Source organism: Myotis daubentonii, chromosome 20 (assembly GCF_963259705.1).
Source record: "Myotis daubentonii chromosome 20, mMyoDau2.1, whole genome shotgun sequence".
NCBI lineage: Eukaryota > Metazoa > Chordata > Mammalia > Chiroptera > Vespertilionidae > Myotis > Myotis daubentonii.
In genome coordinates, this window is record NC_081859.1 from 3,464,140 (window position 1) to 3,489,819 (window position 25,680).

Below are 25,680 nucleotides of genomic sequence, written 5' to 3' on the forward strand. Positions count from 1 at the left end.
GGGTGGGAGGGGCAGAGGCCGTGGGACAGGAAACACCGTCCACAGAGGCCCCTGGGGAGGAGTGGTCAGGAAAAAGGCTGAGAAACACAGCGGGTCCTCGAATGGCATGGTTTCCTGCCACCTTTCGCTGCGGCGCTGATGAGGGGCTGTAGGGGCTTAACGCTCATCTCCGGCCAGGAGCCCTGCGGGAAGACTGGTTTCACTGTCCACGGTTCTGCTGCAGACGGAAGGACCCACAGACGGGGAGGGGGAGCCACTGAGCCAGGTTAGGGACACGCAGACATGCTCACCATCTCTCCCAACAAGAGGCCACAGCGTATGGCAGATGCACAGCCCCCAACAGCCTAAGGCGTATTTCAAAATGGCCACGGGAGTTACTTCTGGTGGAGTCACAGGTTTACTCCCCCCCCCTCCCCCCGCCCCCGTCTCTGGGTCACTCACTCCTGCTCCGGTCTCTATTAGCTCCTCCCCCGCTGGGCCAGCCGCCTGACGTCAGCCTCGTGGGAAACCCCGACCCACACACGCATGTTTTATGCCCTAAAACACTCTCCTGAACACTCTCATGTATGCAGTTTAAAGCTTTCCCAACGAGCCCATCAGGTACCACGCTCACACGAACGAGCCCCACTCTGCTTTGTCATTTCGTCTAACACTTTATTGACGAGTCGGCGACACGTGACCCTTATCTTACCAACATCCCAACAGCCCAACAGGACAGACACCGGCCCGAGTGCCTTCGGGCGCAGCACCCGAGTCACAGCAACGTCAGGGACAGCCGGGGCGGCCGCCGGCTTCGGGGCCGCGGGACGGGGGCCTGGACGCGCCAGGAGCACACGCGGCGGGGCCGGGGCAGGGGCTCAGCGCTCTGGGCGGAGGGAGGAGACGGAACGCGCAGCGAGCACCCGGACAACGAACACATTTCAGACGGAAAAAGGTGGAGAGGAAACACCATGTCACGGAAACCAGGACGGTGGGCACAGCTGCTCTGCAGGAGCTGCCGGGGAAAGCCTAAAACGCGCGTCCGAACCGGGTGAGGCGGCACAGAAAGCCCGGTGGTGAAGGCCAATCGTTTTCCCACGAAGCTGTCGCCGATCCCGGCGATGACGGCCGTTTCCAGAAGTCACCCCTGTCCCTGGACGTAATATTCGTAATTTGCTTTCAAAACGAAGGCGAAGTAGGGACTGGCCTTCAGGCCCCCGAGCTGCTCGGCCTGCAGCAGGTCATCCACGTCGGGCAGGTACTCGCTGAGCTGAATGCCTGCGACACAAACAGAGTCCGTTTTTATTGTCGTGAAACTCCCATGAATCAGGTGATGGGTGATGCCAACACCTGCGCTGCTATTGCAATGGTGCTGCCGCGGGCGCTGCTGGGTCACAGGCCTGCAGGTCTCGCCGAAGCGCTTTCCCCGAGTGGGCAAAGAGCCGTCTATCTGGGTCTCAATGAGACCGGACGTCTTTCCTTTTCTCCACAGCGTAAGCCCCTCCTCCCAGGTGGAAGGTGTGTTTCTCTAAAGTAACCATCACCTGGAAAGGATTATATATCCTCCGACTTGGAAATAACGTGGTAGAAATACTTTCCTGAAGGCTAGCTACAGGATCCCCAAATGTATTCCAGTTTAAATCTAAAATCAGGTGTGTGTGGGGGGATCATTTCTTCACCAGCCCCTGGAGAGCCGGAAGCCAGGAGCCGACTGAACGGACTGTGTACAGTGAGGCCTGGGGAGTTACAAGAGAGTACGTACAAATGTTCTCATTTGATGAAGAAAACTGGAGAAAAATACCTAAACTAATGTTTTATAACATGTTAATTACCATAAGCTTCTCAAAGTGCTTAGCACAATTTTTTGTACCTGTTATACAATAAAAATCTAGATTAATAAATGCTATCAGGCTAAATACAAATTATTTACATACATTCATCACCATTAAACTTTCAATAAAACCGTTTTCTCTATAATATAGTATCACACTTGTAAAAGCTATCACAGCACTTTCCAGTTTCCAATCTGAAAAACTCCAGGAAGTGATGTGTTCGATCTTATCGCTTTTCAATGTCACAGCCCACATCTGCTCCCACTCCCCGTCCGGCACGGAGACTGCGGGCAGCGACCAGGACCCACGTGGATGGAGGCCTCACCGGACACAGGCTTCCTTCATTTAAACAAGTCGCTTAGTTCTGAACGTGCTACTGTTTAACCTTAAACCGCCCGGCATCTGACACCCCGGCAAACCCCCATTGTCCTAAAGCTTCTAAAACTGAGGAGCGATGCTTCATGTCCGACATTCACAAGCCACTCACCATCTTTCAAAAGTTTCTGTAGGATTTTCACGAATATGCTGTCTTTCGATACTTCAATTGGATCGTCTTTACCATCTGAGCTGGACCAGCTGGAAAAGAGAATCAGGACGAAAGGGAAATGAAGTCGGCGTCTGGCTGCTACTGGGGTTTGTTCTGATGGTGGGGCGCGGGTGGAGCGAACGGGGAGTTCTGCGATCCTCCTTCAATGACGGAAACGAAGGGCTTTAAATGCTGATGATACGGAGACTCTCTGTATTAGGTATAAGGTGCCACACTCAGGTAGCCGTTCGCCAAACACAGCCATGACGTGTTTGATGTCAATACCAAGCCGTGAGGCCTCGCTCCCGGGAAGCTCTGTGCGGACGTAACAAACCTGGAGAGGACCCCCGAGCATGAGCTCTGGGCGCACAGGCCAGTCACCGTTCACATGGACGTTCAGGTTTCATAAAAGGGCTGCTAGGGAACCGGTGCCCGGTATGGAAGTCTGCTTTATCTGGTGGAGGTTGTCCACCATGAAGGTCCAACACAGGAGCACCGCTAGGTAATGAGCAATCAATGGATTTACCCAACGCAATCAACAAAAAGCCAGGAACTGGGCCAAATGACAGGGTGTTTAGTGACGATCAGGCAGGAGAGTGAAGCAGGCAGAGCGAGATGCTTCAGAGGCCGACCTCCAAGGCCAAATGGGACAACAACTCTCACTCTATGGGAGGGTCAGAGGGAGAAACGCTTCACTAAAAATAGTTCTGCTGCCGTTCTCGCCACCACAGGAAGAAGGGGCGCTGGGGCAGCACCAAGTCCTGCTCCTTTAAAAACTCTCTTCCTGGAAGCATCCATCCCATAGCCGGTTACTCTGAGTCTGTCTCTGCCACCACCTACTCCACCATCCCGGGGTCAAAAGTGCCCTGTGCCAGGCGGAGAGGGATGCGCAACCAGGTCTCCATCACCCAGAGGGCGCTGAGCCTCCAACTGTAATAACCGCTCATTAAAAAAAAAAAAAAAAAAAAAAATAGCCTCAAGCCGTTTTGGAGAACTGGCCATGCTTCTGTGAAAATAAGGAGCATGTATTTTCATGTAAACTGACAGTCTAAATTTTAAAGTAAAATTGTACCAGTGTTTCAAATTCTTAAGCTATGCCTTAATTATTTAATGACAAAGTTAAGATGACTAATTGCAACCATTACAATTTTCATAATAGTGTATATACAATCAGGCTACAACAGTACTTGATGTGATATAATATCCCTAAAGAGACTTTTCCAAAAGCGCATCTCAGATTCTCGCCACGAGAACTTACTTATCTCTCTGAAGAGCTTTGCAAAGGATTTCCAGTTTCAGGTCGTTTATATTTATTTCTTCTTCCTTCACAGCAAAACAACAAAAAACCCTCATTAAGTCCCGATTTGAAAAAACACATGCTTAAGTTTGAGTTGTGTCAACTCCTAATTCTGCGTAAGTATTACTTTACTTTAATTCATCATTTAAAAATATTTCCCTTTCTTTAAAACATTAACACTGCACAGGGGAGTAAGCCAATTAATAATTTGTAAATTGGTTTCTGATTCTCCTCGGATAATCTGATTTTATCAGACACAGTGAGAGGGTTAAGATTTTAAACAAGGTGATGTAAAAACCAAAACATTGTTTTTTATTCTTTTTCAAAAGTTTATTTTTTTCTTTAAATGCATTGAGGTGACTTTGGTTAATACGATCACATAGGTTTCAAGTGCACTTTCTAAGTGGTCTGTGCACTGCACCATGTGCCCCCCATTCCATCACATTTCCCGTCACCATGTATGACCCCTTCACCCTTCACTGCCCCCTTCCCCTCGGGTAACCACCAAACTGTGTTCTGTTTATGACGTTTTGTTGGGTTTTTACATTTGTTGCTTTCGGATGTATGTCCCACACTTGAGGGAAACCCTAAGGTTTTGACTTTTCCTGACTCACTCCGCGTAGCAGGAGAGTCTGTCTCAGACCCGCCACGTTCCTCCCAGCGGCTGTTTTCAGCCCACCAGCTGCTCAAGGGCAAGGCCAATGAACGACCCATCCCACAGCGCTTTCATCATCATCTCTTCTGTGTCCAAGGCTGAGAACAGGGTGACTACTCCCCAGAACAAATGAATAAAGCAACATACACCAGGGAACTAATCACGGCTTAATAAATGAGAGAGGAAAATTCCTTCAGACTCTGAGAAGCAGCACTGTTATCTGTGCACAGAAAAGGCATCTGGGAGTGAGAAGCATCAGGAAAGGACACCACCCTCCCTCTGAAGAGCGGCACGTACGGAGAGCGAGGGGAGCGGAGCCGCCTTGCCACATCCTCATGGCGGGCTGGAGAGGCCGTGTTTAACGTATTCGGTTCTACAGAAAGCCCGGTAGAACCCTGACATGCCTGTGGTCATCTCGCGTGACCTCACCCACCTCGTCGATATATTCCAGCAGGTCCAGGGCCTTCTTGAAATCATACTCGTTAGCTCTTCCGTTCTCCTCGCAGACGTAGAGCTACGGCAGGTAAAGATAAAGGACCAGTTTAAGTAAAGATATAAGGAGACTAGAGACGTTCTTGGGGAAGGCATTGTCTCTCAAGTAAGTTATGTTATTTTTATGGTAAAGAACAGTGTCACTTAGCAAATTATACTCCATCTCTCTCACGGCAAACTGTCTTTTAAAATGTGCGTATGGTCAGTCAGTCATTCACTGGAGTAACCTGGTGTGTATATTTGTAAAATGCCAGGAAATGTACATTCTTAGGTTCAAAGTAGGTTCTGGCGATGCTCAGAGCGGGGCACGCTGCAGAGGGACAGCGAGAGGGTGGCGCTACGGGCTGTTCCATCCAGGCCCGCGGACCACTTTCCTTAGAGAAGAGCCTGGAAGTATCTCATGGCACAGATGTGTCCGGAACGGAAGGGGTCACACACAAGGAACTGCTGGTCACCAGCATCCTCAGGGACAGATGGGCCGCAGGGAGCAGGGGCTGGCCCATGGCTGTCTGCTCCCTGGCTTCCTGCTCCCAGGCAGCTCCCAACAACCGATTCCAGGGGGAAGTCACCAGGAAACAGGAAGTGGAAAGCTGACTACTCTTAGAAACTGCGCTACACGCCGAGAGACTGAGGTTTGGGGACTGCGAAATGGCGCAAGGGTTCGAGAAGCACGTACGCTGATGAGCTGTGGCGCGGTCAGCACCGGCATGGCGCTGAGGCTCAGCTGCTTCTCCGCCAGCAGCGGCTCGGGCAGCGTCTCCTGGTGCAGCAGGAAGCGCTCCTGCTCGGCCATTTCTAGAATCAGAGCGAGATGGTGAGGAGGGGCCAGCTCTTACTTCTGCTCCGTCCTGAAGCAGATCTGAATTTCAAAGGAAAAAGGGCGCTCTCTGAAGATCGCCTCATCCTACTCAGCTCCTCCTCGATTCCTGATTACGTTAAAACGTATTCATGGTTTGATCCAAGTCACACGGATTATCTCAGCAACCAGAACCAGTTAACCGGGGGGGATGCTCCAATTTCCCCGTGTCCCTGAAATGTCCGCCGTAACTGTTTCGATTATCTGGGAGCTGATTCAGGAGCCAGCCAATCTCACGCTGGCCCTGGCCGGGTGGCTCTGTTGGTTGAAGCAAACCATCCACCAAAAGGTTTTGGGCTCAGTCCCCGGGCTGGGCACATACCGGAGGCAGCCGATCAATGTTTCTCTCTCTTTCCCTTCCTCTCTCTCTAAAAATCAAAATCAATGATGATAAAAAGCATCTCACACTGCATTTGGTCTCATGGCTCTGAGGCTCCTGTAAGGCAGCGTCCTGTCTTTGTCGTTGTCATTCATGCTGCTGACCGTACTGTGAAATGCCCCATCGAGACGTATCTAACAGTTCCCTCCTTGTTCAAATTCTCTTTTACCTTCAATTTTCTCTTGCAGTACATCTTCTGAAAAATCTGAAGCTAATGCAGCCAATTTACTCAAGCCAAGAAGGGTTTTTTTCTTTGCAAAGTAACGAGTTTCCATATTTGCCAAACCCAGAAGTGTTGCATGAGCCTACAAAAAACAAAATATGAAACTTGGTCACTAATTTAAATAGACATAAACGTTAAGTACAGCTCAAACTTTCCCCCCTAAGCTACATCAATGAAAAATCAAGTCAATATTAGCAAACCTAAAAACTGATAAGGACCATACATACGAAAAAGTAATTTCACAATAAAACATCAACCACCCACACTAATTATTGGGAAAAGAAACACATAAAATGCATTTGCTCTGTAAGAAGTAATGGCAACACTATCATAGATCAAAAGCATTCAAATTATGTGAGAGAAAGAGAGATACACATTTTAAATGATTTGTAAGTAGGATTTTAATTACAAAAAGACTGCAATAAAACTAAGTAAAGTTCCCTAAATCTGCTCCATATAACTGCGTCCTTCTTACCTTTTCTAATTCTTGGCTATTAATCTCGTGGAGCCAGCTGAGGTGCTCATGTGCTTGCAGGAAATCTGCCAACTGTCCGTGCTGGGCAACGGGCTGAGAGAGCAGCTTGCCCCTTTTCCCTTTCTCCAGGTACCAGCGGAAGAGAAAGTCTGAAAAATTCTACAAACAACAAAGCCAAGAACCCAGTAATGTTTAGTAACCATTTTAAAACATATGTTTCTGATAATAAAATATTAAATTTCTCCCTAAGGTCTGAGACTCCCGAATAGAAATCTTATTTTAACTCGAATTTCCTGTATGATAGGTCCTCAAAAAGAACCTCATTGAATCACCACATCGGACAAATGAGGACATTCAGACTCAGAAAAATCTTCTTCCTCAAACAGAATCATCTACTGGCTGCCTCCTGCACGCCCCCTACTGGGGATCAAGCCCGCAACCTGGGCGTGTGCCCTGACCTGGAATTGAACCGTGACCTCCTGGTCCATAGGTTGATCCTCAATCACTGAGCCACACCGGCCGGGCAATGGGAATTTTTCTGAAAACAGGAAGCATGATTTCCAGCAAGGTGAACAAGGCCTGAGGTGTGTGGGAATGTGGGCTCTCTCAAAGCATCATCCCATGCTTCCCCCAATTTCCATTCAAAGTTTTAAAGCTCCACCAATATTAATACACCTAAGGAAACCTTTCAGGAATACTTCTATGTAAAGAACAGTCTACCCGTTTACAGAGAAACGCAATACATACATTAGTATCCAAGCTAACCACGAAAAGATGGTGTCATGTTCCAAACCCCAGGTGAGACAGGAAATGGTGAAACCTTCACACAGCAGCCACTGCCCAGTCCCAGCGTGTTACCTGGTCAGCAAACTGGGTCATGTAGCGCTGGAGTCTGGTCTGGTTGTCCGTCTGCTCACACATTTGCACTAAGATATCAAAGTCACAGTATTTCTCTGCTAACGAAGCAGCCCACGCGTGCTGGCCTAGAGTGACTGCGGAAGGAAGACCAGATGGAAACAAAGCTTGTTAGTGAAAACTTAAGATGTAACCCTGATCCGTATTACATCCTAAAAACAACGAATGGGACAGAAACCTTTCCAAACTGACATTTGGTTTCGGAATCTATATAAAATCATTAAAGAGCCCAGCCAGAGCGGCTCAGTGGCTGAGTGTTGACCTATGAACCAGGAGGTCATGGTTCAATTCCTGGCAGGGCACATGCCCGGGTTGCGGGCTCTATCCCCAACCTGGGGCGTGCAGGAGGCAGCCAATCAATGATTCTCTCTCATCCCTGCTGTTTCTCTCTCTCTCTCTCCCTTCCTCCCTGAAATCAGTAAAAATATATTTAAAAAATAAATAAGTAAAATAAAATCATTAAAGATGCCAATTCAGTCCCTGGCTACCTCAATGGGTGCCATTCCCTTTCTTCACGTACGAGGAAAACAGCGGCTCCCCCCCCGTCCTCATGAAACAGGGCTGAGTAAAGGACACAGAAGGCTGCCCCTCTTTCCCACCGTCGGATTGATGCTCTTACACTGAGTACACGGCATATGACCGGACGCCTGCATCTGCTCTGCGAATCCCAAGGCCCACAGCCCGAGCTGACGACCAGGCACTTACGCAGCGGAGACAAGAGGTCTGACCTCTTCTGTACGTATTCAGTCTCCAGGTTGTTAAATCTTTCCTGATCCCTGGATCTGTCCAGAGACTTGAGCTGACAAGTATAACCATCGAGGAAGCAGTCGATCAGTGCGATCAGCTGCTCGGTGAGAATGTTCCGGAGGTTGCTGTCTGCCTGCGGATAAACCCTTTTCAGGATGATCTCATGTTGGTGCATTATTGCTGTTCGCACGCCGGCAGGGCCGCTGGTTGCTGTGAAATCACACAAAATAAGATGGTAAGTGAGGGCTGCACAGTGCCTCGGGGAGAGACCACCTGCCTGAGCATCCTAGTGCTTCCCACCGCTGGGCAAGAACGGACAGGAGCTCAGCACCCCTCTCGCTGTCCGGCTCAAACCCATCTTCTCTATGAAGACTTCCTCAGCAAAGCCAGGTCAGCATGGCCCTCCCTCCATCCATCCCTCCCTCCCTTCCTTCTAAATTCGTTTCATGCTACTCCACGTACTTTCTTCTATTGAGTCAACATAGAACAGGTCAGTTCCTCCAGGGCCAGGCCCCGCCTCTATGAGTACTTATGTGCATTAAACCCTAGTAGATGCTACTCTGCATTTCACTGCCAACCCTGCACCGGGGGAATTACTCAGCTTCCGAAGTGACGGCTCATTAGAACACATTTTGAGGAACTGCTAGGAGACCCGTAACCTTGGGCGCAGTGCTCGCAAGCTCACCCGTCCACGGAATATATTCAGGCTCCTTTTCCAGTGGTTCTTCTCTGCTGTACAAGGAGTTTCTGTTTTGCCGATAATGACTAGCAGCTTGCAGCATGTCCTGGAGAAAAATGAAATGCGTTACCATATGCAGAAAGCGACGAGTCCTAGTATTTCTCGAGGGAATTCGAAACATCAAAATCTACTTATATGAAAAAATCCTCAATACAAGCCTGGAGGATAACTTTTTGGTTCTTTTTGCATTTGAAATCAAACTCCATAATCTAACTCCAATTTTTGAAAACTATGGTAACCAAAGTAAAAAAACCATTATAAAGTACATGGACTAAAATTAAATGCAAGTTTTAATCAATAAGTAGTGAGCTTCTGAGTAGCTAAAAAACAGACTTATTTAGACAGTTACATGAATAATACATTTGCAATGATATATATATCCTTTTCCAAAGAGAGGTTTATCCCACTAAATAGAACCCAGGATTACGGAAACTTAACATGCACATGCAAATATCAAAACAGCTGTTAACTGATTGATGAAATGACTGATAATTTTCTAACTTTCCAGAATTAACAAGTGGCAAAGCTCTTATAAATGACTAGTGATACAGAATAGGAAAAAACCATTTTCTCCTCTATCCACATCTGGGCTTTGAGTTGCTGAAAACTTCATCATATTTTGGTACCTTGAGAATATTGTTCACACTGATCACCACCTCAGCCCATTCAACTGATTCCAAAGACATCTCGTTTAAGACTTGCTCCTCGTGTTCCAGCAAACACTCACAGATCGTATCTACCTGCGACACCTGCGGGAGGAGAGAGACGTCAGCCATGGGCCACAATCACAGCCACCTAGAATCCACTCAACGGGCTACGCCTTCAGCTCATTAGTCAGAAAAGAACAAGTAACGGTGAAAATAATTGTGTAAATGAAGAAAAGTTCAAATCCCCTAACTTTGAAAAATTAGAGTGCCCAAATAATTGAGTCTTATAGGTAAGCGAATTCTGGACTGTTATCAGGTAGATTTTAAACTTAAATAGCAAATATAGGCAGCCCTTCATAGCTATCTGCAGGATCCAAAATATCTGGGGGGAAATGGGACATTGTCACTGACTTGCACTATGTATTAGGCATACCAGGGCTGCATCTGCACTGAGCATGTGCAGACGTTGTTTTTTGTCATTTGAAGTGGATTAACCGGTGCGGGGCGTGCAGGAGGCAGCCAATGAATGATTCTCTGTCATCACTGATGGTTCTCTCTCTCTCTCCCTCTCCTCTCTGAAATCAATAAAAATGTATTTTAAAATGTGGATTAAAACATTTAGCAAGGATAGGGAGGGCTTCTTAGTTCAGCGAGCACCGGAAAGCCATCCATCAGTGGTACTTTTTGAATAATTTACCCAGAAAGTAGGAAGTCCAACTTAAAATTTCAACGAGCTCTTTGTCCCCCATCGCCCCCCTGCGTGGGCACCATCCGTGTGCAAGCAGCCCAGCTCGATGCAGCCACGAAGGGAAGCGCTCGCGCGTCTCACCTCCCTGAAGAAGACGTCTGCGGGGGTCAGGCTGGCTGGGACGTCGCAGTCCCGCTTGTGCAGAGCGAGCAGGATGGCCGTGTTCACGAGCTCAGGCAGCCGCGAGTGGTGGTTCTTGAGGACGATGGCGGCCGACAGCTTCTCCGCGTGCTCACAGAGCAGCCGCCGCGTCGCCATGGGCACCCCTCTCACTGGGGAAGTGCGCAGGCGCCCAAACAGGCCCACCTTGCAGAGAGAGAGACACACGTTCTTGGAACGCATTTACAGGAACACAAAGAATGCAGTCACATTCCCACCCAAGCACGGGGGGTGCAGAGCCACCGCCTTAGCGCTCCCCACAAAGTCCCGCCGCTGCCTCTCCTGGCTACTTCCAACACCCATGCACGCGCACGCACACGCACACACACATGCACACACACACACGCACAGCTAGCACCTGGAAGAAATACAGACATTCCAGTTCTAAGCTTAGGGTTACTCCTGAGTTTCTGTCCACTGTTGTCTCTAGATAGCTTATTTCTCAAATGATTGCTTCTGGTTATCAAAATGATAAAGTCGTTCTTTCCTATCTGCATCCATGAACTCCCCTGGATTCCATACTCCGTGGGCTATTTACTTAGCAGTTTCCATCTTCAACAACCGATTTCCAGAACCCCAAAGCCAGTGAGTGTGTGCGTGTGGGGGGCAGTGGGGGTACAAGCGGGAGGGTCTTTAATCCTTTGCGCTCCAACTTCTGGTTTGCCTGGTGCCCATTTCTGGGATGTTACTAGGGTCTAGAGTTTTTCTAACTTCCTATTTGCTAAATCATTACAATAACCTGAACTACCAAAAGCCAAGAGACAGACATAAACACTAAACGTCTTCCGCATTTTAAGCGTAACCCGCATCATGAATAAACGACCTGGTTCTATACATTTTTATATGCTGTGAACAGGGAGCTACCGCACTGAACAGCAGAGAGAATGTTCTGGCCCCCACAGGAAGGCCTAGCAGGCATCAGGGACTAGAATCTTTTTAACACGAAGGCTTCCTGATTTGGGAAAAAACAAGCAAAAATGAGACTAGCTTCACTCATTGGGACATAGGCGTGGGAGCCACTATGATGGCAAAACTGGGTTGTTTTGTGTAACAATTCTAATAGCAAAAATGTTTTTTAATTTTACTTTAGGCTCCATATAAATGGCACTATCCCTTTAAAAAGCACTGTAAATGAGAATCTGACTCTCAGGGCACTTCGAAATTAAAAATCCTCAGCTAAAACTCTTGTTGTTACCGCCTTATTCCTCTCCACTGTCTTTCTAATAATACAACATCAACTCAGGGAAATGTAAGCTTGACGTGAAAGCACAGGGGAAATCTGAATGAAAGGCAGGCTATCCTAGGAAAAGCTGAAACAACACTTCTGCGGGAACACACGATTTTTGTGCTTTTTATCTTATTTTCAATGCAACTTTTATACTTGGAGTAATAGGTCTACACACAGCCCTGGACTGATTTACTTTTAAGTTGGAAAAAAGAGAGAGAAAATGCAAAACCCAAAGGGACACCTCCCCGCTGCCCTGGGGGAGTCGACGGCGGGACGGCAGAGCAGTGTCCGGGCCCTGCTCCCAGCGGCGGACGCTCACCTGGTGAACGAAGTCCATGAGGAAAGCGTGGGCCTTCATCTTGTCCTCCAGCTGGTGCAGGATGATCAGCGATGTGTTGCTAAACCCAGGAGCTTCTGTTGAAACACAGCAACGAAACTTAAAACACAGAACATACCGGCTTTATCGTAATTACTGAGATGAGAATAAAAAGTTAAGAAAAATCCATACAAAAGGAAAAAACCAACTTTTCAATGCCATTATTTATAATACTAGAGGCCCAGTGCATGAATTTGTGCATGGGTGGGGGCCCCGCCCCCATTGGGGGGGGGTGTGTTGGAGGCAGGGCGGGGTGAGGAGAGGGGCCTCCGGCAGTTGGCCGGCCAGCCACACCCCCTGGTTGAACTCCCAGTCAAGGGGCCATTTTGCATTTTCGCTTTTTATTACACAGGATTACCCAAGAGTTTAGAAAACTTAGGGAAAAATTTTGGAGTTTGCTACCACTCACACTGTATTTAAAACATAGAAGATGTTACTACTAGTTTAATCATTTGTTTTGTATCAGTCTAAGCTGGCCAGCTCAGAAGAAACTGTGAAGGAAAGAAGGTGAACACTTAAGTTTTCTTCCTAAGTCTCTGGAGGCTTGGCAAGCTTGCTAAGCAGGAACTTAGGGAGAGAAAGGGGTGTCTGAGACAGTCCCTAGGTACTGGGAACCCTAAGTGCCCAGGCTGTGGTGGAGGTGTCAGAGGGACAGCCCCGCGGCAGGCAGACACGTGGTGTGCACACTCCACATGCTGGGATATGCTCACTGCAGCGCTTAGGGAAATGTACAGCTTCTACAGCCACGCACAGCGATTACGCCCAAATCATCACTTACTCTGGATGCTAGCAAGTGCCATCTGCTGCCTATGACACCAGTTTCCTTTCAGAAATAAAATGTCGAGCAGATAAGTAGGGCTCAACAGTCTGTGGCTAAACAAGCAGATCTGCCCCATCGTCCCCTGTTTCTATTCTATCATGTGGATCTGTTTGGAGCCCTTCTCACAATCGACTACAAGGAAAGTCACGACCTTTCATTAAACTGTTTCATTAACTACACTTAAACAACAGAGCCAGATGTTCCTCCCAGAACAGACCATCCCACATGCTAACTCCAGGAAGTGCTCACCCTCAGGGACGGACTCGGCCCAGCGCGGGTCCGAGGCGGGGTAGTCGTCCACCAGGTCCATGCTGATCTGGGCCACAGCTCTGTCCAGTTCACTGTCGGAGTCCAGATCCGCGTGGGAGGAAAACAGCTCATCGACCATCATCTGAGCGTGACCCAAATCTTTTCTAAAATGGAATCGGGAAACCAAAGCATGAAAGGAGGCAGAGCATGTTCAATAGCCACCGCGAGAAAGTTAATTGTGAAGTTAAAGTCCCATATTCTAGCCCAAAGGTAATGACTCAGAATGACATTCAGTTAAATGCATTCAGGAATTCAGCGAGTATACGCTGAATGCTTAGAATATGCCAGGCGCTGGAGACAGAATGACAGGACGTTGAAGAACAGCCCACGACTTGTCATGAGGAATCAGCCGATTAGACAGAAAGCTACGCATACACGATGACTGGGGAAGAGCAGTGGGGACCAGCACCACCGGAGGGGCGGGGCAGACCTGCTTTTCAGGAAGTGGAGAGGGTGTTACATCCCCCCCCCCACCCCCCGCGTAGCTGGGACCCTCCCGTGACGACCACATTCAGAGTAACAGTTGTGAAAGTGTCAAGTTCAAAAAGCATTTTCTCCCAACCCGCTCGGTCATCAAATAAGGAGCATGTCAGTAAACTGTGTCCTCAGACTTAAAATGAGCCATAATTTAAAACCCGGTTATACCTGCAGTACTGCAGAAAAGCGGCTTTTAGCAATCTGGTTTTATCCTCCTGGGCTATGGTCTCATTCTTTGCAGAGGTCTCAAAAACCATACTCTGTAAAATAACAAACGATAGTTTAGAAGTGAAGGTATCAGAATATTCTTTTTTTAAAAATATATTTTTGTTGACATCCAAGAGGAAGAGATAGAAACATTAATGATGAGAGAAAATAGCTGATGGGCTGCCTCCTGCACGCCCCACACTGGGGAATCGAGCCTGCAACCCGGGCCTGTGCCCAGACCGGGAATTGAACCGTCACCTCCTGGTTCATAGGTTGATGCTCAACCACCGAGCCATGCCGACCCGGCAGAATATTCCTAATTACTGGACTAAAAACTGGGCCCACCTATGACAGCAATCACAGGTACACCATACTCTCTATACCAGTGGTTGGCAAACCGAAACTCGCGAGCCACATGCGGCTCTTAGGCCCCTTGAGTGTGGCTCTTCCACAAAATACCATGTGCGAGCGCGCACGTACAGTGCGATTGAAACTTCGTGGCGCATGCACAGAAGTCGGTATTTTGTGGAAGAGCCACACTCAAGGCGCCAAAGAGCCGCATGTGGCTCGCGAGCCGCAGTTTGCCAAGCCAAAGTTTGCCTACCACTGCTCTATACCAATGATTTCTATAATAATAAAAGCATAACATGCTAATTAGATTAGACAGCCGAACAACCTTCCAGGCGTCCTTCCAGAAGACTTTCTGGATGAAGCCGTGGCTGCGAGGGCCGAGCCCCTTGCACGAATTTTGTGCTTCGGGCCTCTAGTCCTCATTAATAGGAAGTCAACAGATGTCTAAAATCGGTGAATTAGGAGAGAGCAATATATGGTTATTACTTAGAAACATAGAAAAATACCAGAAGAAACAGCAAAAAGGACTTAAAAGTGGCTGCTCTGGCAGAGAGGACCAAGGGGATGAGAGAGATAAAAGAACGAATGTTTTCATCATAATGCTTTTAAAACTACCTGACTTTTAAAAACATTTGTGGAAACAGCCAGATCAAAATGTAAAAGCAATATAGAACCACATACCTCATTGCTGGGCCCAGCGACTGAAGATGCTAAAGATTCTTCAAGGTCCTCTGCTAATACGGACACGTTTTCCCTGGAAGTAACAGACACCAGGCCACTGTTTCTAGAAAAAAGGATCGGGACACCACCACAGGAACCGGCTCCTAAAATACTGTCCCCTGGAAGACAGCAAACACACCATCAGTCACACGAACAGATGCTTCCTAAAATCGCCCCCCTCGGCAGAAACTCAGCTGACGCACGAGGACTCGCCCTTGGCCTTGACAGTATCGCTCCTGCTGGGAACGCAGTTCTTTAGCCCAGGCCCAAGGTCAAGAACCTGTTGCTGTCTGAAGTAGCAGCCTGTGCCCTCAGCTTCGGGACAATTAACACTAGCCTCGCAAGACAGCAGCAGGCAGAGGGAGCAAAACAATCAAATGACTCGTCCTGCAAAATTCAAAGTATCAGCTTTTGAACTCGGATGGGGTCCTTTTGCTCTCTTCCTCCTGACTCACTGAGGAAGCGAGTTGGGGGAGGTCTAAGCTTGCTCAGGGCCTTCCTTAATGCCATCTTACCCACCCACCCAGTCAAGTCTCGTGCTGGGGCCAGAAAATCGAGGTTTCATCCGTTGCCTCACTGGGATTCCGCCCTCTGCCCAACCCCTTTAGATAAATATCCTGATTTAACCATCTGCTTGGCTTTCTTTCACCCCCCAGATGGCTAATTCCCCCTCCCCCGCACCCCCTCCCCCATGAGTCTTCTCATCCAGGGGTCTGGATACACTTACTTAAAGAACAACTCAGAATGAGTCGCTCTCACTAACTAGGGATAAGCAATTGCCTCTGAGCTTCAGTTCTTTCCTTCTTGGCCTCTTCTGGAGAAAATGTTACTATTTTTTTTGTTCATAAACATGACAGCCTGGGATTTCTACCCCCTTTCGGTTTTTCAGTAGGGCTGTGACTTCAGCTACCATAGGTGTGTGGTACTGAAGGTCTCAGCAACCCTGGAGGTATCGAGCTTGCAGAAACACTTATGGAAGAAGAGTAAAGACACAAGAACGACTAACGGGTTCCCCGATCTCGCTAATTGCTCTGTACCTTGGGTGTTGAAGACGATCTTCTCCTGGGGAGGAGAGAACTTGCCGGTGCCGGTGGAGCACACGAAGACGGCGCTCTCGCTGTACAGGTAGGTGGTCTGGTTGCAGAAGTCAGGGACCATCAACCGACACATGGCCGACTCTTCAGACTGAAAATTAAATTCAAAATCACATTTCCTGAGAACTGACACATGAAAGCTTGTCTGTATGATTTCCTAATTCCCAGTTTGGTACAACAGATTATGGCTTATTGAAATAAAAGAACAAATTAGATTTCCTTACAGTATTCAGTTTAACAAGTCATATTAAGAAAAAGGATTCAGCAGAATTAGTACTATAGGAGGTTAAATGAAATGAACTTACAGTTGTTAAGGCTTTCCCTCATGAACATCATAGTTACTAAACAATATGTCCAATTGCTATTAAGAAGCTTAACACTGGAGATCTCTTCACCCTTTTAATAATTTACGTGAGCTTTGAGTGCATGCCTACAAATATAACCCTACTTGGAGCGAAAGGGAGTTTTTCTGTAATGTACAGGGCTCAAAACCAAACCCAATGTCTACCCAGTTTCTTCCTTATTGTTCACTTGGTGGTTCACCATCAATATTCTTTCTACTCGACAATATAGACATGAGGATCTCTTCACAGAGCTAGGTGAGCAGCAGCAAACTGCTTGCTGTCGGCTGCTTCGACTCCATTTCTCTTTAGCTGAGCCTGAGCACAGGAACAAGTCTGAGATGGCAAGTAAAATGCAATATCTGAAACGGAGCTATTTTAAAATACACCCCCCCCCCCAATAAATAAAATAAAATATACCCAAGCCCTGCAGATGAATCTCTCAAGAATTTGACCCCGAAATGGTTAGGGGAAGAAAACTCAGCATGCGGTCATCACTCTGGGATTTAACTTAGATAAGATCTTACCTGAAAAGGTGGGTTATACTGAGTGACCTCTACTGTGACTGCATCTGACATCTGGTAGCCATTGTCCTCCACTGTCACCAGGGAGTAATAGACGAGACAGGGGCTGTCTGCGGGGTGCCACGCGGCTGCCAGCACCAGGAGCCCGTCACTGGTCAGGGCAAAAGGGAAAGCGACAGACTCTTTGGCAAACAGCCTGGCAGCTCCTCACATGGTTAAACATGCACTTCCCATGCGGCCTCGCAAGCCCACTCCCAGATATGCACCCAGGAGCACACACCGGTGGCTCACATGGAAACCTGTGTGCAAATGTTCACTTGACATCTTCATTTTAAAAATCTTCATGTTTAAAAAAAACATGGGACTATTTTAGGTGATAAATATGATAGAAAAATAATCACAATTTAAAAAAATTTATATATATATTTATTGATTTCAGAGAGGAAGGGAGGGGAGAGAGAGATAGAAACGTCAATGATGAGAGAGAATCATTGATCGGCTGCCTCCTGCACGCCCCCCACCGGGGATCGAGCCCGCAACCCAGGCATGTGCCCTGACTGGAATCGAACCCAGGACCCCTTAGTCAGCAGGCAAGATTAGCATTAGAGACCTAGCAAGACTGCCATTATTTTAATCACACACATCAACCTCCTCCCCAGACAACTACCTAGATTCTTTATGACAGAGTAACTGCTTACCAGTTTTGCTTTAAATCCAAATACCGAACGTTGACCCCCTCTTTAATAACTTCGTAGTTGCTTTCAGATCCCTGGGTGAAGACATCAACAAGGTAAGCTCCGTGCATACGGGATCATCGGTCACTTCTGCATCCCCAGCACCGGCTCACGTGCCTCAGCCACAGTGGCTCAGTGACTGAGTGACGCAGGCGTTTTAAACATTATTAAGTCAATCAGGGAGTTACAGTATTTCTAGGTCAGTGGTTCTCAACCTTCTGGCCCTTTAAATACAGTTCCTCATGTTGTGACCCAACCATAAAATTATTTTCGTTGCTACTTCATCACTGTCATGTTGCTACTGTTGTGAATCGTCATGTAAATATCTGATATGCAGGATGGTCTTAGGCGACCCCTGTGAAAGGGTCGTTCGACCGCCAAAGGGGTCGCGACCCACAGGTTGAGAACCGCTGTTCTAGTGATTCAACACTTGATTTGCTTATCCGATGGCTAAAAACTGTGTTTTTACATTAAAGTATGTTCTGACGAATAAAGCACTAAAGGAACAAGCATACTCATGTCACCACAAATGTGAGTGAGAGGCGCGGACCGCTGCTTACCCAAATGGCATCGGTGATGTTTTCCTTCAGGGCCCTGTTGAGGTCCCAGCTGTGCACCTGCTTTTCTGACGACTCATCTAACTCCCACTTACTGATGTTTGCGCTGGTCAGGCTGTAAAAGCTGGACCTGTTGCTGTCCCAGAGGACACTGGAGAGCTGTATGGCGAAGAGACAAAAGTCAAGTTTCCCGATTCGGTACTAATGTTAATACACTCTTTTTCTGAAATTCAAATGTCGTCTCTTTTATGATACTTGATTCGTATTCCCAGCAGAATTCTTCATTTAGGACCCAAAGGAAGGAGTGATGCTGAAACAGACCCGAGAGCAAGGCAGGTTTCCACAGGCAGAGACATGAAGGCAGAGGCCCACGCGGGGAAACAGACGGGTCCTCAGAGGACCGGCCGTCCTGTGAGCGGCATGTAGGTTATAACCAGAAAAGAGGCGAGATGAGGCCCAACGAGAAGTCAGGGACGCACAGCAGAGTCTGGAATGTAAGTCTGCAAACACACTCAGCAAGGGAGCTCTCATCAATGGCTTTGGACCACAGAGCTGTTAGACAAAACTGAATCAGGAGGCACGTGTGTAGATGGTTACACGTATGTTATTTTGCCTTTTAAGCATCTGCTTGCTTATGAAGTATACATGTGTTTTACAGTTGGATATACATGAGTGTTTTTTTGTTCATTTTTGCTGCAAAAAGCTTGTTCCCAATTGGTCCAATGCGTGGGAGAGGGCTCCAGGGTGGTTAAAAGGATGCCTAGTGGTTTCAGGGAGAGAGAGGCTCAGGCACAAGCCAGACCCCAGGGGATGCAGAGGGGCCCCTCAAAGGCCTCTGGGCTCCACGGGCTCCCAGTCGTGCTTGAGGGGGAGACTTCTGAAGAGGTACTCGCCCAGCCCGGGGGCCGGCAGCCAGTGGGGGGAGGCAGGTGTCACCCATCTTCCTGAGGAGTTTCCTCTCCTCTGGGAAGTCAGAGAGGTCCGTGCGGGTAGGACCCAGGGCCTGAAGATCCAACAGGGACTGGTCTGGCTCCTCTCCAAGGCCATGGCGGCTGCCATGGCGTCCTGAATCTCACCCCCTCCCTGTGGGCAAGGCTCTGGCGCGTCCTGGAGGAGAACGCAGCCACCGTGCTGGGTGTGCGTCTTTAAGAGCCGCTGGGCACCCTCAGGCTTCTCCTTAGCCAGCTCGCGGAAGAAGGGGCCCACGCCCTCCAGAGCCACGTCATCGAGGTGGAGACGGAAGCCCAGAGAGGCAGGTGGAGGCGGCCTGCAGATGCAGGCTGACCAGGCGGCTGAGGGCAGTCTCCACTCGGTGCAGTAATTCTTATGAATCTGGGAGCTCATGTTGTTCCCATAACTCGCAATAAGGAGTCAAGGACAAAAAAACCACGGAGTTCATCCTTGGCTGGTGTGGCTCAGAGGCTGAGCGTCGACCCATGAACCAGACCACGGTTCGATTCCCGGTCAGGGCACATGCCTGGATTGTGGGCTTGATCCCTGCGTGTGACATGCAGGAGGCAGCCAATCAATGATTCTCTCATCATTGATGTTTCTATCTCTCTCTCCCTCTCCCTTCCTCTCCGAAATCGATAAAAATATATTTAAAAAACAAAAACAAGCTTATAAAAACAAGTTATTGATCAACGTACTATGAGATCACTGCTAGGCGATAAAATTCCCAGGAGAGAAGAAACCTTCCGGCCAATCCCGGAGAGCACGCCGTGGCCCTGGGGCAGGGCCCGCTGATGGATCTTCCCCAGGTTCTCAGGCGTCAGGCGGGTCAGCTGGCTCCCCGACGCGGCCAAAATAAAACTTCCTCCCTGGGAACAAATACTGTGCAATTAGTTCCGTGAAGCGCCTGACACCGAGATAAAGAAAATTAACACAGAATGCTTCAATACAAGGAAAATCACCTATCCCTTCACAAGAAATCTCCGAGGATAAAAAGGAACTGCTAGTAAAATAACTCACGTATGAATCCTTTCACTTAACACTATTAATTCTACATGGAAAAACTGTTGTTGCAGTTTTGTTTCTTAAACTGTTCAGATCACAGACCCTTCCATCCTTCTCCTCTCTCTTTTATCGCTCCCTGGCCTGCATGGCCCGCTTAAAACCCAGAATATTTAGTCATTCCAATCCCCCTTCGAAGCCACGTGACAGCTTTCCAATACAGACAGAAGGATATCCATTGTATACGATACCTGCACCGCCGCTAGGAAATTGTAAGTCTTATCACCTCCCGAATCTACGCAAGTCTCTGTGTAGGCGTCTTCGCGAGCAAGACTTGGCCAATAGCGAACGGATCCTTCTCTGGTGGCAGCCATGACAGCAACAGACTGAAAACAAGATCCCCACACTCAGCAGCCGCGGGAAAAGGAGGACACAAGGACTGGGAGTCTGATGAAACGGTTATTAAAACACCAGGGCAATCTACTATCTGATTAGGAAATATCAGAAATAAAAACTCCTTTTTATATTGAAAAAAATCATCATACAGTAAAATTGACTTTCTCCTTCGGTTGCACAATTGCATGAAATTTAACATACCCCTTATTTGAAAAAAATGGTTTCAAGAAGCATTCAAGTCACCTACCTGAGTAGAATGCGCTTCACCCGAGGTAGCTGAGTAAGAGAGAGCCACCAGGTCCGCACTCTGCTGGAAGTCACTGGGTGGCAGCTGAAGTTCTTTGCAAACAGATAACTGCAGAACAAAGCCCAACAGAAGACCTTTCACAGCAAGTCCACCTTTTTGAATATGCATCTGACTTCACCATTTTCTTTCTCTGCATATTTTGCATTTTATTTCATTGCTGGAAACAGCACTCTACAAATATTCTTTCTTCTCAGAATTTTTGATCAGGCTTCCAGTAGTTTTAAAACAAAGTTTCTTAAGAGATATAAAATCAGGAAAACTTAAGAACTAGACCGCACTCTTGCCGAAACCGGTTTGGCTCAGTGGATAGAGCGTCGGCTTGCGGACTGAAAGGTCCCAGGTTCGATTCCGGTCAAGGGCATGTACCTGGGTTGCGGGCACATCCCCAGTGGGAGATGTGCAGAAGGCAGCTGATCGATGTTTCTCTCTCATCGATGTTTCTAACTCTCTATCTCTCTCCCTTCCTCTCTGTAAAAAATCAATAAAATATATTTAAAAAAAAAAAAAAAAAAAAAAAGAACTAGACCGCACTCTGAATATCAACCAATCCAATCTCTTCCCGGACCGGAAAGAGTATTCTGGTTCAGAGAGAAGTACATGCTCAGTGTTTCATATCACTATGCACATGCAAATCCACTCATGCTTGAATAGCTTCAGACTCTCCTCCCAGCAATTCTAAGAATTTAGGTTAAAAATTAAGAGCCAATTGGTTCCCTCTCCTCTATCTCCTTTCAACTCTCCCAAGAGCCATTACCTTGGAAATGGGGGACAGAGTAATCTTCCAGATAATGAGCTTCTCTCTGCAGACCAGACAAGCCCATCCACCTTCATCTATGCGAACAGTCAGCTGATCATCATCTAAACAAAAATATGAGGGGAAAGAAAATGAGGTACATAGTGCATCTTAGTGTCTGAAAAAGAGCAACTGTTAACATTTCCTTACACCAAAATCTTCACCACACTCTTCACCACAAAAGTTACCGCTCATTAAAGAGATTAATTTACAACAAAAAATACTCTTGTATATCATGCAGGAGTTATCAATATCCAAAACAAGAGATCCATTTTACTCTGATAACCACTTTTAGAAATATACCTGAAGACAAAAAGTATATGTTGGGCCTAGGTTTAACATTTCTTAATTTTTGTTTGTTAATAAACAGATATCTTACTTTCTGTAATACTATTGTAGTCAAGATGTGCAAGTTCAAGTTGATGAGAAATATTCCGTCTTCTAGAACGAAGTACTTACTTTAAACTTTTCTGTCCTTCACAGTATGAATACATTTTACATCATGATGCATTCGTAAACAATGTAAATAAAATAAACCAAAACTTACTTAACATTATATGAGATGCAGTCTGATATTCTAGATTCTACTTTATTTCATTTTTTAAAAAATGCTGGTTATGAAACACTAAACTGATCTCAGTCACCACCTATAGTTTGAAAAACAACATTCCAGAAAATCACAAAGATCTAGAATTAAATTCTTTAAAAGAAAAAAAAAAAATATATATATATATATATTTGAGAGGAAGGGAGTGGGAGAGAGAGATAGAAATATCAATGATGAGAATCACTGATCAGTTGCCTCCTGCACGCCCCACACTGGGGATCGAACCCACAACTGGGAACTGAACCATGACCTCCTGGTTCACAGGTCGATGCTCAATCAGTGAGCCACACCGGCCGGGCCTCAATTAACATTTGAAATTCGACTGAGTGTTGCATTTGCAGTACTTACAACCATTAAAGATTTGACTGCTGGAACGAAATTCTGCTTCTAAATTTACTATACTTCTCAGTTACAGTGAAAAAGCAAACAGGCTGCCCCTGTCCGCCCCTTTAGCTGGAGGGCTGGCAGAGAAAGCACCCATTTCAAGCTCCAGGCTAGAGCGAGGCTTCCTGTGAACGGCAACGAGAGGCGAACGGAAGCTGACACCCACCTTCAGCCAACGTCAGGACTTCCATGACTTTCACCGGGAGAGACGATCCGAAGGTCTTCACGTCGTAGTTCATGGTCTCGGTTATGGAGTGATGCGGGAACATGCGTGTGGGTGTTCCCCTACACAAGAGAGACCACATTCCTTCACCATAACTTACACTGCCCGTCACCCTGATGTTTACGTGTCTACTTCCACAATAAAGAGAAGAGCTTTGATGAACAGGAAATACAACTCTGGCTCATGTATTCAGTGTCACTAAATGTATTTTTCATTAAAGACTGACGGGATTTAGGAGACCTGGGCCTTACACTTTTATACTCTAGTTTTTGGATGCATGTGCCATTCACCTAAACTCTTTATAACTCTGCCTCCTTAGCTTTGAATACTCTCCCTGAAAAAGCAATGGAAAAAATATCCACGGAGGACTAACAACAAAAAAGAAGTTAAATGGGTCACACGTAGCTGCTGCTACCTGCCAATCAATACGGCCGATACCGCCGGAGAAATGTTATTTTCTTCTCACCTTCGTTTTAACATTCAGAAAAATAATGGAGAGTCGCCAGCTTAAAAGTTATTCTCTCTCTTATCATATGAAGATTACGCGAGGAGACTCAAATACGGAGTGGCCCAGAGCTCTGTTGCCCAACAGGGTAGTACAACAAAGATGTTTCTTTAAAGGATCATCCAACGGTCCTGGCCGGTGTGGCTCAGTGGATAGAGCGTCGGGCTGCGGCTGAAGGATCCCGGGTTTGATTCCCGGTCAAGGGCACAGGCCCCGGGGTGGGCTCGACCCCCAGTGTAGGTGCGTGCAGGAGGCAGCCGATCAGTGATTCTCTCTCCTCATGGACGCTTCTCTCCCTTCCTCTCTGAAATCAATAAAAATACATCTTTTTTTAAAAAGGATCATCAAACTGTTCAGAAACATGCTGCCTCCTCCTAAAGCCCTAGATTAATCCCGAAAGGGGGCGTGGTGCGGCCCGGTGCGCCAGCTCTCACCTGGGGGCAAAGCTGTTCTCACCTCCCTGCCTATGGGAAGCCTCCCCCATTAATTTAGCTGCAGGGGCACGTGTGTCGCTAAAAGCCCTTGACAATCCCGATGGGCGGTGAGCACGTCAGGTGCCACACAGTGACGGGGGGGGCCTCGCTCCCACCAGCATTGTCCATCCGGATCCGCGTTTCGTACAGACGCCTCCGGGCCGGAGGGGGGGGGGCGCGGGCTCAGCGCAGGTGCCACCGTCCCCGTCTCTTCCCCGAGGCCAGAGCTCCCACCAGGTCACAGGGCTGGGAGGGAGGGCGGTCGCCGGCGGTGCGAACGCACCCTCCCTCCCTCCCGCCACACGGAGCTAACCCCACGGAGAGCGCGACAGCGGGGGCCGGTCCATGACGGCGCCGCTCCGCCACCTGCCCGGGCAGCGGGCGCCCGCCTCCCCGACCCTCCCGACCCCGGAGGCCCTGGGGCCGCGGCCCGACCAGCCCCCCAAGGCCCGGAGGCCCCAGGCGGGGGCGACCGCTTACCGCGAGCTCAGCGAGCTGTGCCGGCCGACCGGGGAGAAGAGCGCGGGGGAGCCGGCCCCGGACCCCAGGGACAGGCCCTTCCTGGCCGCCGCCCGCGGCGTGGAGCCCGCCCCGACCCCGCCCGGCGGGCCCCTCCGGGCGCCCGGCCCCGGGGTCCGCGGAGACGAGACGGCCGAGAACATGACGGAAAGGAAAAGCTACAGAGCGCGCGTGGGTGCCGGCCGAGGGGCGGCTGAGCTGCGCGCGCGGAGCTTGAACAGCGGGGCGGGGAGGGCGCGGGATGATGACGTCAAGCGCCGCGCCGCGGGCTGTGGTCGGGGCTGGGAAGGAGGACGCTGGATGATGACGTCAAACTCCGCGCCCCGCCCGCTGGGGGAGTGCGCGGGATGATGACGTTAAGCGCAGCGGGGAGGGGGACTGGAAAGGTGAAAGGATTAGCCAAAGGGCAGGTATGCATGACCTATAGACACACACAACATAGGCTGATGGTCACAGGGAAGGGAGGGGGCTTGGCAGAGGTAGGCCAAGGGGTGGGGGTGGGGAAATGGGAACATCCGTAAGGGTGACAACAAAATAAAAAAGGTAAACCTATAGGCTATGGGAAATCTTCATATATCAATATTCACTCTAAATATACATGGGCTGCCCTGGCTGGTGTGGCTCAGTGGATAGAGCGTGGGCCTGCAGACTGAAGGGTCCCGGGTTCCATTCCAGTCAAGGGCACGTGCCTGGGTTGCAGGCTCGATCCCCAGTAGGGGGCGTGGAGGAGGCAGCCAATCAATGATTCTCATCATTGATGTTTCTATCTCCTTCCTCCCTATCTAAAATCAATTAAAAACATATATAAACATATATAAATGGATTGAACTCATCAATTAAAAGGCACAGAGGAGTAATGGGATGGATCAGCAAACAAAACACAATGATACACTGCCTTCAGGAGACACATCTTAGCTGCAAAGACAGACTCAAAGGGGTGGAAAATGGCAGAGAAAAACAGGTATAACTATATCAGACGAAATAGATTTCAAGGTATAAAAGGTAACAAGAGACACAGATGGATATTTCATAGTGATAAAGGGGACAATACATCATGAAGACACAACACTTATTAATATATATGCACCCCACCAGAGAGCACCAAAATACATA

At 48.1% G+C, this 25,680-nt stretch overlaps 1 protein-coding gene across 3 annotated transcripts; it reads right to left on the reverse strand.

Annotated features, from left to right (window-relative positions):
• Positions 1–633: 633 nt before the first annotated feature.
• On the reverse strand, positions 634–24,813 carry NUP133 (nucleoporin 133). 3 transcript variants are annotated; one of them, XM_059677402.1, is made up of 26 exons: positions 24,529–24,813; positions 23,014–23,132; positions 21,818–21,921; positions 21,004–21,111; positions 20,612–20,746; positions 20,057–20,227; positions 18,411–18,566; positions 17,815–17,885; positions 17,120–17,267; positions 16,195–16,342; positions 15,119–15,276; positions 14,048–14,139; positions 13,343–13,506; positions 12,217–12,311; positions 10,592–10,816; positions 9,742–9,864; positions 9,062–9,161; positions 8,335–8,586; positions 7,573–7,706; positions 6,715–6,873; positions 6,186–6,321; positions 5,458–5,576; positions 4,723–4,803; positions 3,596–3,660; positions 2,299–2,387; positions 634–1,257 (listed from the first exon to the last, which is right to left on the reverse strand). In XM_059677402.1, the coding sequence occupies exons 1-26, from the start codon at positions 24,708–24,710 to the stop codon at positions 1,121–1,123; spliced, it is 3,471 nt and encodes a 1,156-aa protein (XP_059533385.1). In that variant the 5' UTR covers positions 24,711–24,813; the 3' UTR covers positions 634–1,120. The 3 variants fall into 3 exon arrangements, with proteins under 3 accessions (XP_059533385.1, XP_059533386.1, XP_059533387.1); XM_059677403.1 differs by having other exon boundaries at positions 3,596–3,656; positions 4,719–4,803; XM_059677404.1 differs by lacking the exon at positions 23,014–23,132 and having other exon boundaries at positions 3,596–3,656; positions 4,719–4,803; positions 24,529–24,652.
• Positions 24,814–25,680: the final 867 nt, after the last annotated feature.

What these genes read in the sequence shown, in the direction of transcription:
- NUP133 (XM_059677402.1), bottom strand. Translation starts at nt 24,710, where the DNA reads ATGTTCTCGGCCGTCTCGTCTCCGCGGACCCCGGGGCCGGGCGCCCGG. An exon ending in TCGCTGGGCCCAGCAATGAG is followed by an intron (nt 14,140 to 15,118) that starts GTATGTGGTTCT and finishes GTTATTTTACAG; the next exon opens with AGTATGGTTTTTGAGACCTC. An exon ending in AAAGCTCTTCAGAGAGATAA is followed by an intron (nt 2,388 to 3,595) that starts GTAAGTTCTCGT and finishes TCTCTTTTCCAG; the next exon opens with CTGGTCCAGCTCAGATGGTA.